General features: G+C 41.2%; 1 protein-coding gene across 2 annotated transcripts in view; it reads right to left on the bottom strand.

The window, feature by feature from the left end:
• Positions 1-6,058: 6,058 nt before the first annotated feature.
• GAD2 (glutamate decarboxylase 2) overlaps positions 6,059-16,344 on the bottom strand; it is a 42,083-nt gene continuing 31,797 nt past the window's right edge. For both annotated transcript variants that reach the window (XM_075728332.1, XM_075728333.1), the window contains 5 exons: positions 14,865-14,943; positions 13,004-13,153; positions 11,097-11,204; positions 9,332-9,421; positions 6,059-8,643 (listed from right to left, as the gene is read on the bottom strand). In XM_075728332.1, coding sequence (XP_075584447.1) covers positions 8,470-8,643; positions 9,332-9,421; positions 11,097-11,204; positions 13,004-13,153; positions 14,865-14,943 — 601 coding nt within the window. In that variant the 3' untranslated portion in view covers positions 6,059-8,469. The remainder of the gene's footprint in view (positions 8,644-9,331; positions 9,422-11,096; positions 11,205-13,003; positions 13,154-14,864; positions 14,944-16,344) is intronic.

Consider the following 16,344-nt stretch of genomic DNA (forward strand, 5'->3'; position numbering starts at 1 on the left):
CAATCAGATCCAATCACTGGAAGGTTTTTTGAGTTTGCTTATTTTTATCTCTTTTTTCATAATGACTGTAGCTGAACTAGCTGAAGAAAAAGAGAAAAGTGATTGCGAATTGTCATCTGTAGAAGACAAAGTCTATCACAGTGGTAAATAAAAGGCAGGCTGTTTCAGAAGCAATGGCAAAGTAGTGAGATGATCCATGCATACCTCTTGGGTTGCCAGTGTCGTACCAACAATACGTGCTTTGCTTGTAGATTTTCCTGCAGCACCAGCTCATAAAAACATGACACTATGAATTAAGAGAAATGGCAAAGGGAGAAATGAATCAACGCAAATTGAACTGTATTATGCACAAACAAGGCACTAAGTAAAGTGTGCACATCAACTGACATTTTTGAGCACTACCGTTAATTGTACATATTTTGTATTTCACTTTAATGTGGTCATTTCTTTCAACTGCTGACATCTACTGAAATTTTAGTAAATGTGAGATATAAATAGACATAACTCTGTTTGGTTAAGCATGGAAAACACTTCTTTGTATTGAAGGTAAAAGGACAGAGTGAGATACGGAGGCACTTGCACTATTTCATAACCCTGCCATTTATCATTTGCCTGTTGGATACTAATTTCTGAGGCAGCTTATTGGATCTATACACTGCAAACAGGAAACAACTATGTTTTTATCCAAAGTTATTACAGAAAATAACCCAATGATAATCCTGAAGTCTAAAAATTTCTATTGAAGCATCTATTCAGAACTGTCATGAATCTCACTTAAGGCACTCTGCTTTTTATTAATACAATCCTTGCCAAGTCTCATTAGTATCACAGTTAATACAGTTTAATTATCAATCTCCCAAATCTAATATAGACAGGTTTGTCTGGAGTAGTTGCCCAAACTGTTGGTGCAAGAGCCATAGCCATAGAATAAGGGATGGGGAAGGTATCTGAAAATAAATGTGTTGCAGCTGATTCGTAACTCATCTAGATCTGTTCTGCTCCCAGGTGGGACCTCAGTGTCCACTGCAGGAGGAAGGTGCACTATCCCAACTCTCCCAGGAAGGACAGCTTTATTGGCCCGGTCTCTGGCAATCCTCTTCACAGGCGCTGCGCAGAGGTGTTGTCCTGGTTCCTTTGAGCTTTCTGCAGCCAGGAGGATTTATCAACCTTGCTGGTAGAAGTCATGCATCTGGCACTGGTGAAAGGAAACAGAGCAGCTCTGAATTCCCTGTGTCCCAAAGTCAAGTTCATTGAAAGATTAATCCAAACAGAGAATTGCCTGAAAGTTTCATATTTTATTTCCACCGTCTCTCCTGATCAAAAGGAAAGATTGGTGAAAGAGAAAAATCATCATGTGAGACAAAGACCTGAGACAAGCTCTGTGCGCCAAGTCTTCCATGCTTGCAGATCTGGAGCTGACAGTGTTATAGCTTTTACTGCTACGAGGCTTGGGCTTCAGCTAGTTGCCAGTGTACTACAAACAGCAGTGGTTCATCTGAATGGGGAAATTAGCTGGATTAGCTTTAACAGAGTAAGCTGTTTGGCAGGGACTGTTATGGACTTGCTTCCCATGGTGGGCATTGCCCCTCAGCACAGGAGCACCTGGGGAGCTCTGCCGGGCAGTCCTGGCGTGTGTGCAGTCCTCAGCCACACTGCCTCATCACTCTTTATAGACAGTCTTTAAAAAGCTGCGGTCTGCAGCTAACTATTTTAACACAAGCCATTTCCCTTTAGTTTCTCAGAGCAGCAAAAGCACATTTACATCAAGTTCCAAATATCTGTTCTTTCTTCCAGAACCACTTTTATTACTAGAACAGAGGAGGATGGGTAGGAAAATAGAAGTCCATCATGCAGGTACTGCAGAAGTGTGAGAAAATGCAAATTTACTGATACAGGTTTATATAAAATAATAAAAGTATTGCAATGGGTCAAATTATGTATACTTATTCTTATACTCTCTGTTCTGCATGTTAGTTTAATGCTTGTTGTTTAGACCGTATCTGTTGGCTGCTATATAATTAAAATCTTGTATGATTGCAGTGCCCAGTGCAGGTCAGATGCCAGCAGTACACGAGGCCCTGTTACTTGTAAAGCAAAATGAAGTGTTTTAGAAAGAAAGACTGCCTAGCTGTGTTGTTTTCAAGCTCTTTTGAGTCGTGAGCCTCTAAAATCTTTCTATGGAAGGTGAGGACCCCGTTAGAAATTCCAGATACTGAAGAGCAGTACATGAACTTGTTCTTCCCAGTTATCAGTCACAGACCTCTGGGAAATTATCTGTAGGGGTTTACGGGTCAGAGGCTGGAAGTGAGTAGTCTAGAGGACTGGGGTTAAGCAATATGGTATTTAGGTATCTGAATGTCTTTGGAAGACTTGGCACCAGCTATCACTGGAGCAAGAACATGCACAGGAGCAGCTGCTGCACAGTAGTGGGAGAACTGGAGGTTTCCATCCTTGCTTGACTTGTGGCTTTTCTGTGCCCTGAGAAAATAGCCTTTGCTCTGTTCATGCAATGTGAATTTATAGAACAGATTTTTTTTCATCTTTCTCTGTAATGCAAGAATTTCGGCAGCAACATACAGAGACTTTTATTCTAATACAAAAAGAGGTATGTATTTCTTTTCCTCTGACTCTAATCTCAGACCCAATTTCTTGCTCCAAAGTACACTGTAAAATCTATACACCTGCATCCTTCAGTGTTATAATGAACAGTGCTATGACCTACAGCCGTTCTGTCTTCTCAGTGAAGAGCAAAGTCAGGTCTGTAACTCTTCCAGCTGCAGCACTTGCCTTTGCCTTAATGGCTGAATTACTCCCTTTAGTTAGGCTGATCAGGTAGAAAGCCGATAGTTCACACATTACAAGTCTAAGACATTACCACATTAAAGAGAGTATCCCATGGCTTTCTACCCAGAATGATTTTCTACTTCGCAGTTAGCCTGGTTAAGTCAGATAAATGATTTACATTTCCTTGAGCTCTGTCTTGCTTTGTTCCTTGCTTAGCCATGCTGGAACATGAGTTTAATACAACTAACTTGATATTTAAACTTGCCTTCCTTGGAGCTGTGGGCTGTAGGGTAGGTGAGGGCTTCTCTCTGGGTCCCTCTTGGAGGCCATTTGCAGAAGAGCAAGCAGCATTCATAGAATAAAATAGAAAAGAATATAATTGTTTAGGTTGGAAAAGACCTTTAAGATCATCAAGTCCAACCATTAACCTAACACTACCAAGTCCAACACTAAAACAATTAAGGGTAGAGTAATAATTAATTTCATGTTTCCTGGCTTGGTGGCTGGATTATTTTTTCATGAAAGTAAAACTTGGGATCATTAAGGTTGGAAAGGACCTCTAAGATCATCAGTCCAACCATCAACCCAACACCACCAGGCCTACTAAACTATGTCTCAAAGTGTCACATCTACACATTTTTTTTTAACACCTCCAGTGATGGGGACTCCACCACCTCTCTGAGCAGCCTGTTCCAATGCTTGACTACCCTTTCTGTGAAGAAAATTCTCCTAATATCGAATCTAAACCTCCCCTGATGCAGCTTGAGCCCATTTCTCATCTTATCGCTTGTTACTTGGGAGAAGAGACCAACACCCACCTCACTACAACCTCCTTTCAGGTAGTTGTAGAGAGCAATAAGGTCTCCCCTCAGCCTTCTGCTTTTCTCCAGGCTAAACAATCCCAGTTCCCTCAGCTGCTCCTCATAAGACTTGCTCTCCAGACCCTTCACCAGCTTTGTTGCCCTTCTCTGGACATGCTCCAGTACCTCAATGTCCTTCTTGTACTGAGGGGCCCAAAACTGGACACAGGATTCCAGGTGCAGCCTCACCAGCGCCGAGCACAGGGGATGATCACCTCCCTGCTCCTGCTGGCCACACTATTCCTGATACAAGCCAGGATGCTGCTAGCCTTCTTGGCTACCTGGGCACACTGCTGGCTCATGTTCAGCCGGCTGTCGACCAACACCCCCAGGTCCTTTTCGGCCAGGCAGCTTTCCAGCCACTCTTCCCCAAGCCTGTAGCATTGCATGGGGTTGTTGTGTCCGAAGTGCAGGACCTGGCACTTGGCCAAAAATTCTCGAGTAGCCAAAATCTGAGACCCAACTACCTCATCAGCCATGTCCTTGTGTGGTCCATCTTGTGTTTGTCAGGCGAGCTGGACCTTCTTCTGCCTCTTATTTGCCCCTCAGCCTCTCCTGTACTCTGAACAGCATGGCTCCAGGGCCGAGGATTTGCAAGAGCTGCAGGAAAGCCCACCTACACTGTTGTTTCTGCCTTAGCCCCCCCAGTAGCTATTAACTACTGAGTATTGAGGCAAACATCATGTCAAGCAATCTCTTTTACATATTGTTTTGCCGTTCTTTATAGCTGTGGACTTCAAAATCATGTGCCAGTGTTTGTGCCCCCCCTCAAATAATAATAATCAACAAAATCCCCCTCCAGCGTTTATGTAATTGGAGATGTGGCTTTCTTTGGTGCAGACACAGTTCTCAGTCTGCAGTTCTGCTGGCACTGGAAGGTGCCTGTAATAGCTGTTTCAATAGTTGAGTTTGTTTCCTAGTTCCTCATAGCACATAGGCATCATTGGTAAAATATTCTGCTGCATTTTATTGACACGATGCAGTTTTGCGCTCTGTCCATTTCCCAACACAGCATCCATTTAGGGAAGAATGGGTATCTTCAGTCGTGGGAAGAGTGTATCTCTCAATGAAATTATGCACAACAGAGTAAAAGCCCGGAGGATATCACGTGCCAGTATGTCAAAGCTGCATGAGGTCATGTAACAGGCACTGTTGGGTTTGCTCATTCAGCCAGTCTGTGCTTCACAGAACCCAAGCTTTGCTAAACCATATTTTATTAAACTCAAGTTTAAGAAGTGAACTACAAAATACTTTGTCAATCAAGAGCACTAAACACAGTCAGTGGACTGTGGACATGAGTCAATTGGGATGGCTCCAGGCAGGTTTTGGGGCCTCCCTGCAGGGCTCTTCCTTGGCACTCTGCCTCCTTTTGCAGCAGACCGGCTCCAGGCTGGGGTCACCCATTGCCTCTCGTGGAGTCAGCCTGGACCAGGACCACTCCATGATAAAGGAAAAAACAGCTGTTTCTTGGATTGAGGACCCCAGTCTCATTGTAGTGGAGTTTTAATTGAATTTGTAGGCTGCAATTCAAAGGAACCTTAATCTCTTTTAAAAAAAATAGTCCCATAAAGTTATAAAGATGGTTAATGATGAGCCTCACTGGGGTAAGGATAATATCCCCACATCTTCTCACTCTCTGTATTTCCCTACAGAGCTCATAGCTGGGCTTTGCCCAGGTACTCAGCATAGGCATTCATGTCAAATTCTGCTGCAGACTTAAAGAAATGATACAGAAAATCCAATTTCAGGTGTAAGCTTTCTGACTAGTGTTTCTTTCATGGCATCATTTTGTTTTCTTTCTCTGCTGCTGGCATCAGGCTGGGCAGCACTTCAATGGTGGAAGAAAAACAGAGCAAGCAGGTGGCAGATTTTGGAGGAATGAGGCCCTGGGCCAGGGGAGACATAAGCATTAAAATCTTAATTTTTTTTATCAGTTGTTTTGTCTTTTTTATTTCATGGCCCTTTTAAATTGTTGCCATCATACAGTCTGTGTTGTCCTGGAAAGTGCCCGACTGCTTTCACTGCTGTGCCAGAGGCTGATTATAGTCTATCGTTAATTTGGGGATAAGTGCTCGTGGAATAAAAAGACAAAACAAACCATAAAAAAATTGTTGAGCCTGTCTGAGGAGAAAAAAACAACTAAAGCCATCTTGTAAAGATAAGGTAAAGGAATACCAGATGGCAGATTTACACTTGCATGCTGGTGCTGAGTCAACTCAAAAAGGGTCTGGTGATGGAATTGCATTTTTTATGTTACCATAATTAACAGAATGCATCTTGTCATGAAAAAAATCCAGCAGGAGACATAGAAAGTTACAATTAAACATTCTCTTTATTGGGGCCTTGCTCTGAAATGGCACAAGTGATAAATGCTCAGAGTGCCCATCAGTGCTGCTAATGAAAAGACCCAGAGACATGTTTTACACTTTTATTTGGATTTAGATCAACACCACAGATAAGATACTTTGGTCAAACACAAGAACAGGTTGCTATGTCACTCTTTCCTGGCTGCAATAAGTACAGTAACGTGGAAAAAGAATGCTGGTTCTCCTGGAACACTGAATGTAAATCTTGGGTTGGCACATACAGCTAATAAACACTTTGTTTGCACTTAGCACTTTAAAATGGAATTGCACATGCAAGATGTAACCAGGCTACTGATCACCTTCAGCATTGTCCCTGTACTATTTTTACTTTTTAAGCTCTTTGCTTGCCTTTTTCCTAGCAAGAAAAAAGAATTTAATATGCTGCTCTATTCAGTATGTCAGTGATGAGTCTGCTGATTTTGACAAGTTTAGTAAAGGTCACATTGAAGTCCTTCCTGATAGAATTGGTATCTCCTCTACAGCTTGACTTGCAACACCATATGCATCGCAGGTAGCAATGGAAATCCACTGAAGTGAGGCAAGAGGTCTGCCCAAAAGCTGATGAGGAGAGGTTAATATCAAGCAAAGATATAGTAGAGGGACCGGCGTGAATGCAGTTCTTAACAATATTAAGAGTCAATACTACTACCACACAAATAATGACATATCAATAATATATTGTACAAGCTTATACAGCAACACATGTTGATTTGCAACATTGTACAGTTTAAATCTAAAGTGCACAGCCTCAATCTGAGGTGACAAAACAGTACTATCAATATAATAAAGGCAACACAATTACAGACACAATTTATTTCCTCTTACTTCATATCCTCATGATATTACATTGAATCAATACTCCATTTATCTATTTTAGATGAAATTAAAACCAGATTGCACTTTTTTTTCTCTTCAAGTATTTTAGAGACAGCAAAACAATATTGCTTAACAAACAAAAGTTGGCCATTTCGGTGAAGTTAAAACCAAAACTTTAGTAGGGTTATAAGTAGACAGGCCCGAGCTGCAGAACTCTTACCAACACTTCCAGATGTTGGGGGGAAAGAGGATAAATTTCAGTTTCCATGCCAGAGTCACCTCTAATGTTAAGGAACGATGCAGCACATGAATTCTGCAAGAGCTGTGCCCATGGTTTCTAACAAGGCTGTGAAGCTCCGTGTGGGCTGTTTTAGGCAGATGTAGCCTTATCTCATTTTTTTCTGTAATTTCAAAGGCCGTTGCAGACAAGGATGGAGTCCAGCACTGGGAGAAACCTTTGATAAAGCAGTTTGTTAGTTAGACCCCATCCCTGTGACTCAGATTACAATCACATTTAATTTAGGCCTTGTCTTGCAGACCTGTACATCTGTAAGAAGTCTTTACACTCTTAATGTAGCTGTGAAGTTTCATGCTATTTCTTTGGTAAGGATTTCAGTCAATTTTAATTTTCAGTGTAGTTCTGGACTGCTCATAGCAGAAATGGTTATGGGATAGGCATTATTCAGACATTCCAATTTTTTTTGGATAGCCTTTTTTACCACAGAACACAGAAACCATCCAAATACAACCTTATTTCAGTCTTGGTTAGCACTGTATATTGATTGTGCGTCTGCTTTGTTAGGCCAAGTGGGAAACAATTAGGAATAATAGCATCCTATTGTTGTACTGTAATTGATCTTATTAAGTGGTTTTAAGAGCTGCAGTACTCTTGAGGTTTTTCAGTAATCAACCCTGGAGATGTACAATCCATACGACATGGAGAAATGAGGTACTGGTACCTCTTAAGAATGTAGTATGTGGGCTTATATTTTAAAATAAGCAGTAATAAATATTTGAGGCACCTCCATCAAAAGAAAAAGAATCCTAGTTAATTTTCAGCTTCTGTCCTTGCAGTTTTATAACCCATAAAAAGTAAAAATATATAGTTTACAAAATAGGATTTTTTAATATATATATATTTCCTTTTGTAAAACTATACCTATTTAAATACATTTGACATGTTGCTATAGGTAAATTAGAAATTCTGTTCTAATACTACGAAAAAGGCAAAATACTTTCACTTTTAAACACACAGCTTGTATAATCTGCTTCTCACCGCCCCCTCCCACTTCCCCCAATTTGATTTTGTCATCATTTTGGGCAAATTTGGCATCATTCAGTCTGATTGCTTTTAATTTAAAGTAGTTGCTGTGTTAAAATTGGGGATAAAATTTTAAGTATCTTCTGTGCTTCCTTATTTGTTTCAATGCAGCTTTTTGTGCAGCTAATTATTAAGGAGGTATTCTAAAACTCAGGAAAGGACTTTAAAGGAGCCACGTTTCTTGATTTTAAACTGTACTCTACTCCAACGCCACAATATAGAAATAGATTTACTTTGGAACAAACTACAAATACATTCGCACAGTTTGTGACAACTTAATTGTCTACTTAGAGGTCCAGGAACAGACTTTCACACTCGATTATTATAAATCTTGTCCCAGGCGTTCTATTTCATCAATCAGGAAATCAATGTCTTGGTGAGTGGCTGCGGGGTTTGAGATGACCATCCGGAAGAAGTTCACTTTGTCTCCCAGGGGCTGATAGCTCACCATGGTCGTTCCATACTCCATCATCCTGGCTTTTATGACTGGTGCCACCTGCAATGTAACAAAAAGCAGGGGATTATTATTATTATCATCATCACCACCATTATAATTATTTTCATTATCACCCTCATCCTTATTTTAACAAAACACAGAGTATGTCGTCTTCTTTTAAAAAAGATGAAGAGCTACAAGAAGCAGTTAAAATGAAATGGCATCCAATATTGATAAAAAGGTTAAGCTCCATTAAGGAATAAATGGCTCATTGAAAAGACATTGGGGTTATCCTGTTTCTTTGTCCTGCTCTTAAAATCACTGGGGAATTTCCCCTCCCTTCTTTCTCAATATTGCTGACAGCCACACAGTAGCTGGTTTTTTGTAGTGCTCAAAACATATTGTTACAATCGTTTTCCATCTTCTTTTTGTATACCAGAGTGCCATGGTATTATCAAGCTACTGTTGCACTTGCTGGGTTTAGCAGCTGCAGTCTACAGTAACTTCAGTAAACACACACAGAGTTCAAATAAGTACTCTAGAGACCAGGCAAACACAGGCAATACCAAACTTGGAGACCCGAATAAGGTGGTGCCACCCTAACCTGCAGTAAAATGACCACAGAGGTGTCATTTGTGGGAATACTGCAAGGTGACCTTGCCCTGTGCCCTGGGAGACTATTTCGAGGACTGCCTACCTGCAAGGATTTCGCTATTCACTACATGATGTCCTGGAGGACGCTGCTTACCTTCATAAGGCGGCTCATTCTTTCTTCGTTGTCTTCCATATTGCGCAAGCTGGGAGGTATATACCAGAAGCAGACATTTGTGTGCTGAGGCTAAACATAGAATAATGGTTTACACTGTAAGAAATGTTCATAATATCTCAGTTGCAATTAAGTTCATGCCTTTCCCCCCTCTCATACATCATATTGTGACAGCAGTCAATGGTTTTCATTATTGTGGTCCACGGAGAGTCATCATCATTATTAATGCAGAAAAGATAATTCTAGGCCATTTATTCCCAGGGTGTCAGATGAAGAAACACATCATCCAGCTGTGCAAATATATTTATCCCCTACTGAGAGGCATCTAGATTTTGTAGGTGCTGTCCTCTCCAGAGGCTGAAGGGATTGTGTGACTAAGGCAAGAGTCTATTACAGATAATTTAGAGGTGAGGACCGTGTCATTTACTTTTATTACAGGACAGAATAATATAAAATCTGGTTCTGTAAACAGGAGTCACAGGTGGTACATAAGACAGTCTAAGATTTTCTTACATTTAATGAAATTTATTACTTCTCAGTTTGATTCAGCTAGCTGCCGTATTAATATGCATGCACCACAGTGTCTTAGCTAGTTGAACTTAATGGGAGCACCAAGTAGAAAGGCATAAAGTAAGAACCAGTTGACATTTTGTGTATTTTTGCAATCTCTCAACAGCTGCCTGCCCTGCTATGTTCCTCGTTGCTGGATCCTAAATGTGTGAGTTACAGCAACTCCTGCAGGAGTTCTGCTGCCAGTTCCTTTACTCACCATCAGATCCAGTGGACCAAATTCAGTGATGATGTGTGAGGTGCAGGAAATAAATCACATAGTGGCATGCGGGTTTGAGCCTGTGATCTCTGTTTGAAGGAACATGGTGATGTTTATCCTTGTGCTGCAGAGCACTTACGCACGCGCTAAGTGATCACTACCAGGGGGCAATATTCTGAGAGAACAAAACCTTCCAGGGCAAGTACAGAGAGCAAAAGCCATCACAAGCAGGAGGATAAAAGCTAAAATGAGATTTTAGCTGGAGAGGGTTACCAACAGAGCTGGCCAAACATGGGCCAGTCTGGTGCAGTTCAGAGGCACAGCCACACAACCCAGGCTGCACTACCTTGCCCTGGGCACTGTGTTCCAGCTGAGCACCTGGCACCCAGGGGTCCCATCTCAGCTGGACTCCCTCAACAGAAACAACATGCCTAGAGATATTTGCACCCCACACGGTGGTGTCACCTCTGCCACATGAGCCAGCTGGGCTCCTGAGCAACACCAGCTCCTGCCTGGCTGTACTGCACCCCATCGCAGCAGGGACTGCAGTGCAGACGGCCTCCCCGGGTCACCCCAGGTCCCCTGTGACTGCCCACCTGAGGATGCTGATAGAAGTGCTTTGCACAACTGTCCTTTTAGAGTTGTGTGGGGCACTGTAACACCCCACTCATAACAGACTCTGCTATTAGGAAACGGCAACTTGTTTTTATTACTTAAGAGCTGGTTTCAATTGTGTGCTGTGTTAACCTGTGTTTAGTTTCAGTGAGGTGAAACTGCAAACTAAAATCTTATGCACAGCTGTCTCATCTCCCTTGTCCCTGGATCCCATGAGGAAAAGATATTGGCACAACAGGTTTTGTTACAAGGGACACTGCTTTCTGTCATGTGCAGTTTGGTTTGACCTGTTGGTAGCACCCCAGTAGGTGACTAAGGCAAGTGCTGTTGGCCACCTGGGAAAAAAGAAGTTACAATACGTACCTTTCCATCAAACACCATTTCATATCCTTCTCTGTTCTTTATTTTATTGTACAGGTATTCTGCAAGTTCCAAGCACTTATCAATTTGTGCTTCAAATCCTGTGGTTCCCTTTAGAGACATAGGGAGAAAAAAAGTTACACGACTATCTGTTCTATGAACCGAAACAGTGAAGGGACCATGCAGCACTTGCCAAAGCACCAGCACAAGCCACCTCTCAGAAGTCTCTGTGGGACAGATTAAGGATCTGATTCTATGAGACAAAGGACACTTGCTAATCAGAGCTCCTTTGTCTCTAGCTCTTGCCACTGACTCCCTTACAGCCACCTCTGCAAAATAAGCAGTGGGTACCAGCGCAGTTCTCAGCAAAATATTGCTAACACCTCCGATGAAGGGTGCCCTTGCTGGCAGATTTTGCAGAGAGGCTGACCACAGTTTCAGACAGCCTGGGCTGGCACAGAGCAGGGTCTCTAGAAGGTGTTGACTTCCAGGCATGGGGAGTCTCCTGCTATTTTCAGAATAGGGGATTTTAATCTTCCAGAGGTGATGTGCTGGGGGCTTTTCCAAGAATAATTTTTCTTTTTTTAGTTAAACACAAAATGGGCAGATACACTTTCAGAGCCCGGCCTGATGCCTGTGAAAATGCACATTTTGTTTAGATACCGCCCTGCCTTTGTAGTGTTTTTCTCTTTTCTTTTCTAATTGACACCATATAAACTCAGAAGCTGTGTTTTTAAGAGCTGCAGCAAATCCTGCTTTTTCTTCTCTGGCAGAAGTCATAACCCTCTCTCTGTGACATCATAATTGTTCCTGCAATCACCAGCTGTGATGCCACAAACAAAGGAGCCAGCTTTATGAGGGAGGAAGGGGAATAAACAGCTGGAATAGGTAAACTGTTTAAGAAACACACTTCCTATTTTGTAACATTAATATTACAAGCGGAGTGTGAGAAGAGAAAGAGCAGTACAAGGCATATTGAAAAAATGGGGTTTAGAAGAAATGTCTCTGAGTAATGGATGCATGTCCCTGCTAGATCTGTTCTGGCAGTGCAGAACTGACTTAAAAGCCCCTGTCATTATCCCTCTGCGTATAGAGATTTCAAAACAGGGTAGAGCTAGCACAGCCCTGGGAGAAAGGCTTGGAGTTAAAGAGAGGTATGTGGCTAAAATTGCCTGCCACTCTGGAGACCCCAGTTAGCACAACAGCTATTGTGACCACAGAAACTTGCATCCTCCCTCACAGACTCCCACACCTCCAGCTACATTTGATGTCTATCTCAGAATTGTTTTCAGAGTTTTAATGAAGCACATGAGGATCTTAGAGGCCTTCTGGAAATGAAAACAGTGATGTCATCTCCTCTGAACAAACCTGAGGCAACTTGACATAACAGATTGGATAAATATATGGAAGAACTTATTTAGCAACACTCTACAAATACAGATGAATTAATCATTAGAACTGGTGTTTTCAGATTTCCCAGAAAACAGATTTTGACAAGTCTTCCTCTAACCGCTCAAAGATGACTTCGTATCTACTGCATGCAATGAAACTAGGTATTCCAGTTCTGATTTGCTATGTTTAATTTCTGAATGTCATTAAAACATCTTTTTATTTCCAGAAATCTTCGTAACAACATTCTTAGGTGTATGATTTATGCTGTTAGACTCCTACAGTTACACAAAGGAAATGCTATGCAAAGCCATGGAGTTCGAGTTTCAAAATCATGTGGGCTGCTTTGAAGCTAAATTGTTAAAAGTATAAAAAAACCCAGAAAACAATAATGTTTTTTCTTTCATGTTATATATGGGAAATTCAGATCAGATATTCTCTAAAATGATGATTACAGAAAAAAAACCTGTATCTGGTGTGCATTATTTTAATGCAAACAAATATATTACAGGCAGTCCTACCTTTGCCCTCCACATCAGCCATAGCTTGAAGACATCAACATGCCGTCCACATTGCAAAGCCTTGTCTCCCGTGTCATAAGACAGGTCGTAATGCTTGTCTTGTTGAAAGAGGTAGGAAGCATGCATTTGATTGCAACTCTGCATCAATCCCTTGTAGAAACAGACACAAAAAAGTGATGTTGGCACAGATGTGACTACTGTTTTGGGGGTCGTTTTGGGCGAAAAATTACAAACACCCGAATTCAGTGGAACACGTGTCCAAGTGCAAAAGGAAGATCAAAGAAACTGACAAAACCAGACTTAGTTGCTCAGTAGACCAAGTTTTTCATATCCCATTCAGTGCTCAGGACACCTTGGTACCTGATCCAGCAATGTGTAATTCACTCCCAGAGCCAAGGTATTTTTTTAAACAAAGCTGGACATTGTGCTTCCTAGCATCATTATGCATAAGTTCATTTTTGGATCTCGCTTTTTATTCCTTGTTCTGGTTCCTTTTCCTCCTTTCCTTGGAAGGCTTTTGTTCTGGTTGAGTCAGATCAAGCTAATTTGATGACTAATCTAAATAATATCACACCTCTTTTCTAATTGCTTTGGTCTCTAAAATTCTGATTTTCATTGTTTTCTTTCTTTGTAGGCACAGTTCTTTTCTGCAAAGCTCTCAGCTGCAGATTGGATGCTTAAGTGGTACAGAAAGCTTTGAACAGACAGAAGAGCATATGGCCTTTAAACAGCCAGCTAGAGCTATTTCTGGGTTGCAAGATACCGTTTTGAGAGGCAGCTTTGTGGGAGGGCCAGAAGCCAACAAGGTCAAGAAACCTGGCTCATGAAAGCATGAGGTTTCCTTTTTAGAATTTTAAGTGAAATGCAGAAAGTCATATTCTGGCTCTAGTTAAGTCCTCAACCAAGTTTAAGGAATACCTTAGGGCTGTTGCCTAAAACTACAATTTCCAGTCCAGGAAGAATCAAAACTTGGCTGTTTATCATCAAGTGTAATCTTTATGTGTAACTCAAAACTGAGATAGTAAAAAGAGAGGAAAAAAAAAATTGGCTTTCTCCTAATCTGAGCCAGTTGTTCTCACTAGAGGTCAAGGATGGTACTTACTTCAACCAGGCAGGATTTGTCTCAGGGAACTGACCCAGAGGGCAAAAAAGCCAGCTTCTCTCTTCCTAAGTGCAATCACTTTGTATACAATCTGTTGTACAGCTGTTAGCAAAACAGCAACCAGCTTTTTGATAGCTGGTCTAGGAAGTGGTGGTTGTATAGCAGCTGTCCCAGTAACTGATGGTTATATGAAAATTATAGGCTTGAAGGGCAATTCAAATTCTAGTACTAAATGAAATGTCTGCTTTTTATTCCAACTGAACTTAGTCTTCCCTTTTTATTTCCATGCGCCCCAAAGTGGATATATGGATTGGGGCTGGGCTGAAATATCTATCATAGAAGTCTAGAAAGTATCATGATGCCTAGATCCTCGACCAAATGTCATGCGCATGTATATACCATACCATTCATCCTAAGAGGACTAGAGCTTGCCTACAGTTACATTTTAAGCTACGCAGAAACTAGTGGGGTTACACAGCTATGCAGCCACAACTTAACTACGGACATTTTGAATGGAAAGCCACAAAACTCTGTAGAGACATTGCCATTAATTGGATCTATCATTTCTGCTAGACAGCTGCTTTAATTCCTTTTGCAGACACAGTCTAAGCATGTAACTAGAGGTCTAATTATCAGTTTCTTTTATAATCCTCATCACATTAGCAAATATTAGCTATGACACAGTTATGAAGAAACACTCAGTATCTTCAGAGGCAAAACATCAGAAAAGATCAGAGAAGTGAGTATATTGGGACATACCTCTTCTCTTACTAGCAGGGCTGAACATTGCAATGGGACGCCCATCATCTTGTGAGGGTTCCAGGTCACCGAATTGGCCCTGGGACAGCAAACCACATGAAAGTCAGGCATTGTACTATGGTGGTGAAACCATGGAGACATTTAGTAATAATAAGAATAATAATGAACACGTAGTAATGTGTGCGTTTTTCTGAGCAAGCAAAACTGAAAATAATCATGGTAGATACTAGGAAAGTAATGCCTTCATAAGGGACCTAATCCACTCTAGTTTGTTTTTGGATGACAATTCTGGTAACTTACCACAGGATATCCACTAAATTTAATCAGTATTAAACTTTCTGGGGAGTCATTTATACTTCATAAACATGGGGCAAACTTCCTAAAAACACCTGCCTGACTGATGAACTTTCTGAAGTCACACAGCTGATTAAAGATGTGGATAGGAAGCTGGCAAACTAGCATATTCCCTCCCATTGATTCCAGTTTCAGTAAGATTTTAGTAAGTAGCTCACAGGCATTTTTGAAAATTCCTTTAAATGCTTCTGGGTACCTCTAAGTCTCTGAGTAACTTGGAAAACCTGGCCCAAATTAATTTTTCTCATTGCTCTGCTCATGGTAAATTTTCATAGCTCCTTAATTTTAGCTTGGCTATGATAATTCACACAACTGAAGGATTTCAGTGTGGAGAAGAGGAGGCTGAGAGGAGACCTTATCACTCTCTACAACTACCTGAAAGGAGGTTGTAGTGAAGTGGGTGTTGGTCTCTTCTCCCAAGTAGTAAGCGATAGGATGAGAGGAAATGGCCTCAAGCTGTGCCAGGGGAGATTTAGATTGGATATTAGGAAAAATTTCTTCACAGAGAGAGTGGTCAAGCATTGGAACAGGCTGCCCAGAGAGGTGGTGGAGTCCCCATCGCTGGAAGTGTTCAAAAAACAGGTAGACGTGGCACTTTGGGACATGGTTTAGTGGACATGGTAGTGTTGGGTTGATGACTGGAATGATGATCTGAGAGGTCCTTTCCAGCCTTAATGATTCCTAGTTTTTACTTTCATTAAAAATAATCCAGCCACCAAGCCAGGAAACATGAAAATACTCCTCTACCCTTAATTGTTTTAGTGGTGGACTTGGCAATGTTAGGTTAATGGTTGGACTGGATGATCTTAAATGTCTTCTCCAACCTAAACGATTCTATGATTCTATGACTGGGTCCAAAATTACCATAATAAACATAGAACTAATCCACCCTTCCACAAAAGAGCCTGATACTGCCTCCCTTCAGGACATGTTCATTGCAAAAATAACTGTCAGCCCAGATCTTGTGAACAAACAGAGTCCTGTCACAATACAGCTTAGAGAAGAGACATTTGGGACTGTGGCAAGGACTGAATGGAAGATTGTCCAGTTGTTTATTATTTTAATTTTGCATTATGCTTAACTGGCTATTTGTTAATTAATATTTTTACATATGATGATTAGCTGA

Source organism: Pelecanus crispus, chromosome 2 (genome assembly GCF_030463565.1).
Source record: "Pelecanus crispus isolate bPelCri1 chromosome 2, bPelCri1.pri, whole genome shotgun sequence".
Lineage (NCBI taxonomy): Eukaryota > Metazoa > Chordata > Aves > Pelecaniformes > Pelecanidae > Pelecanus > Pelecanus crispus.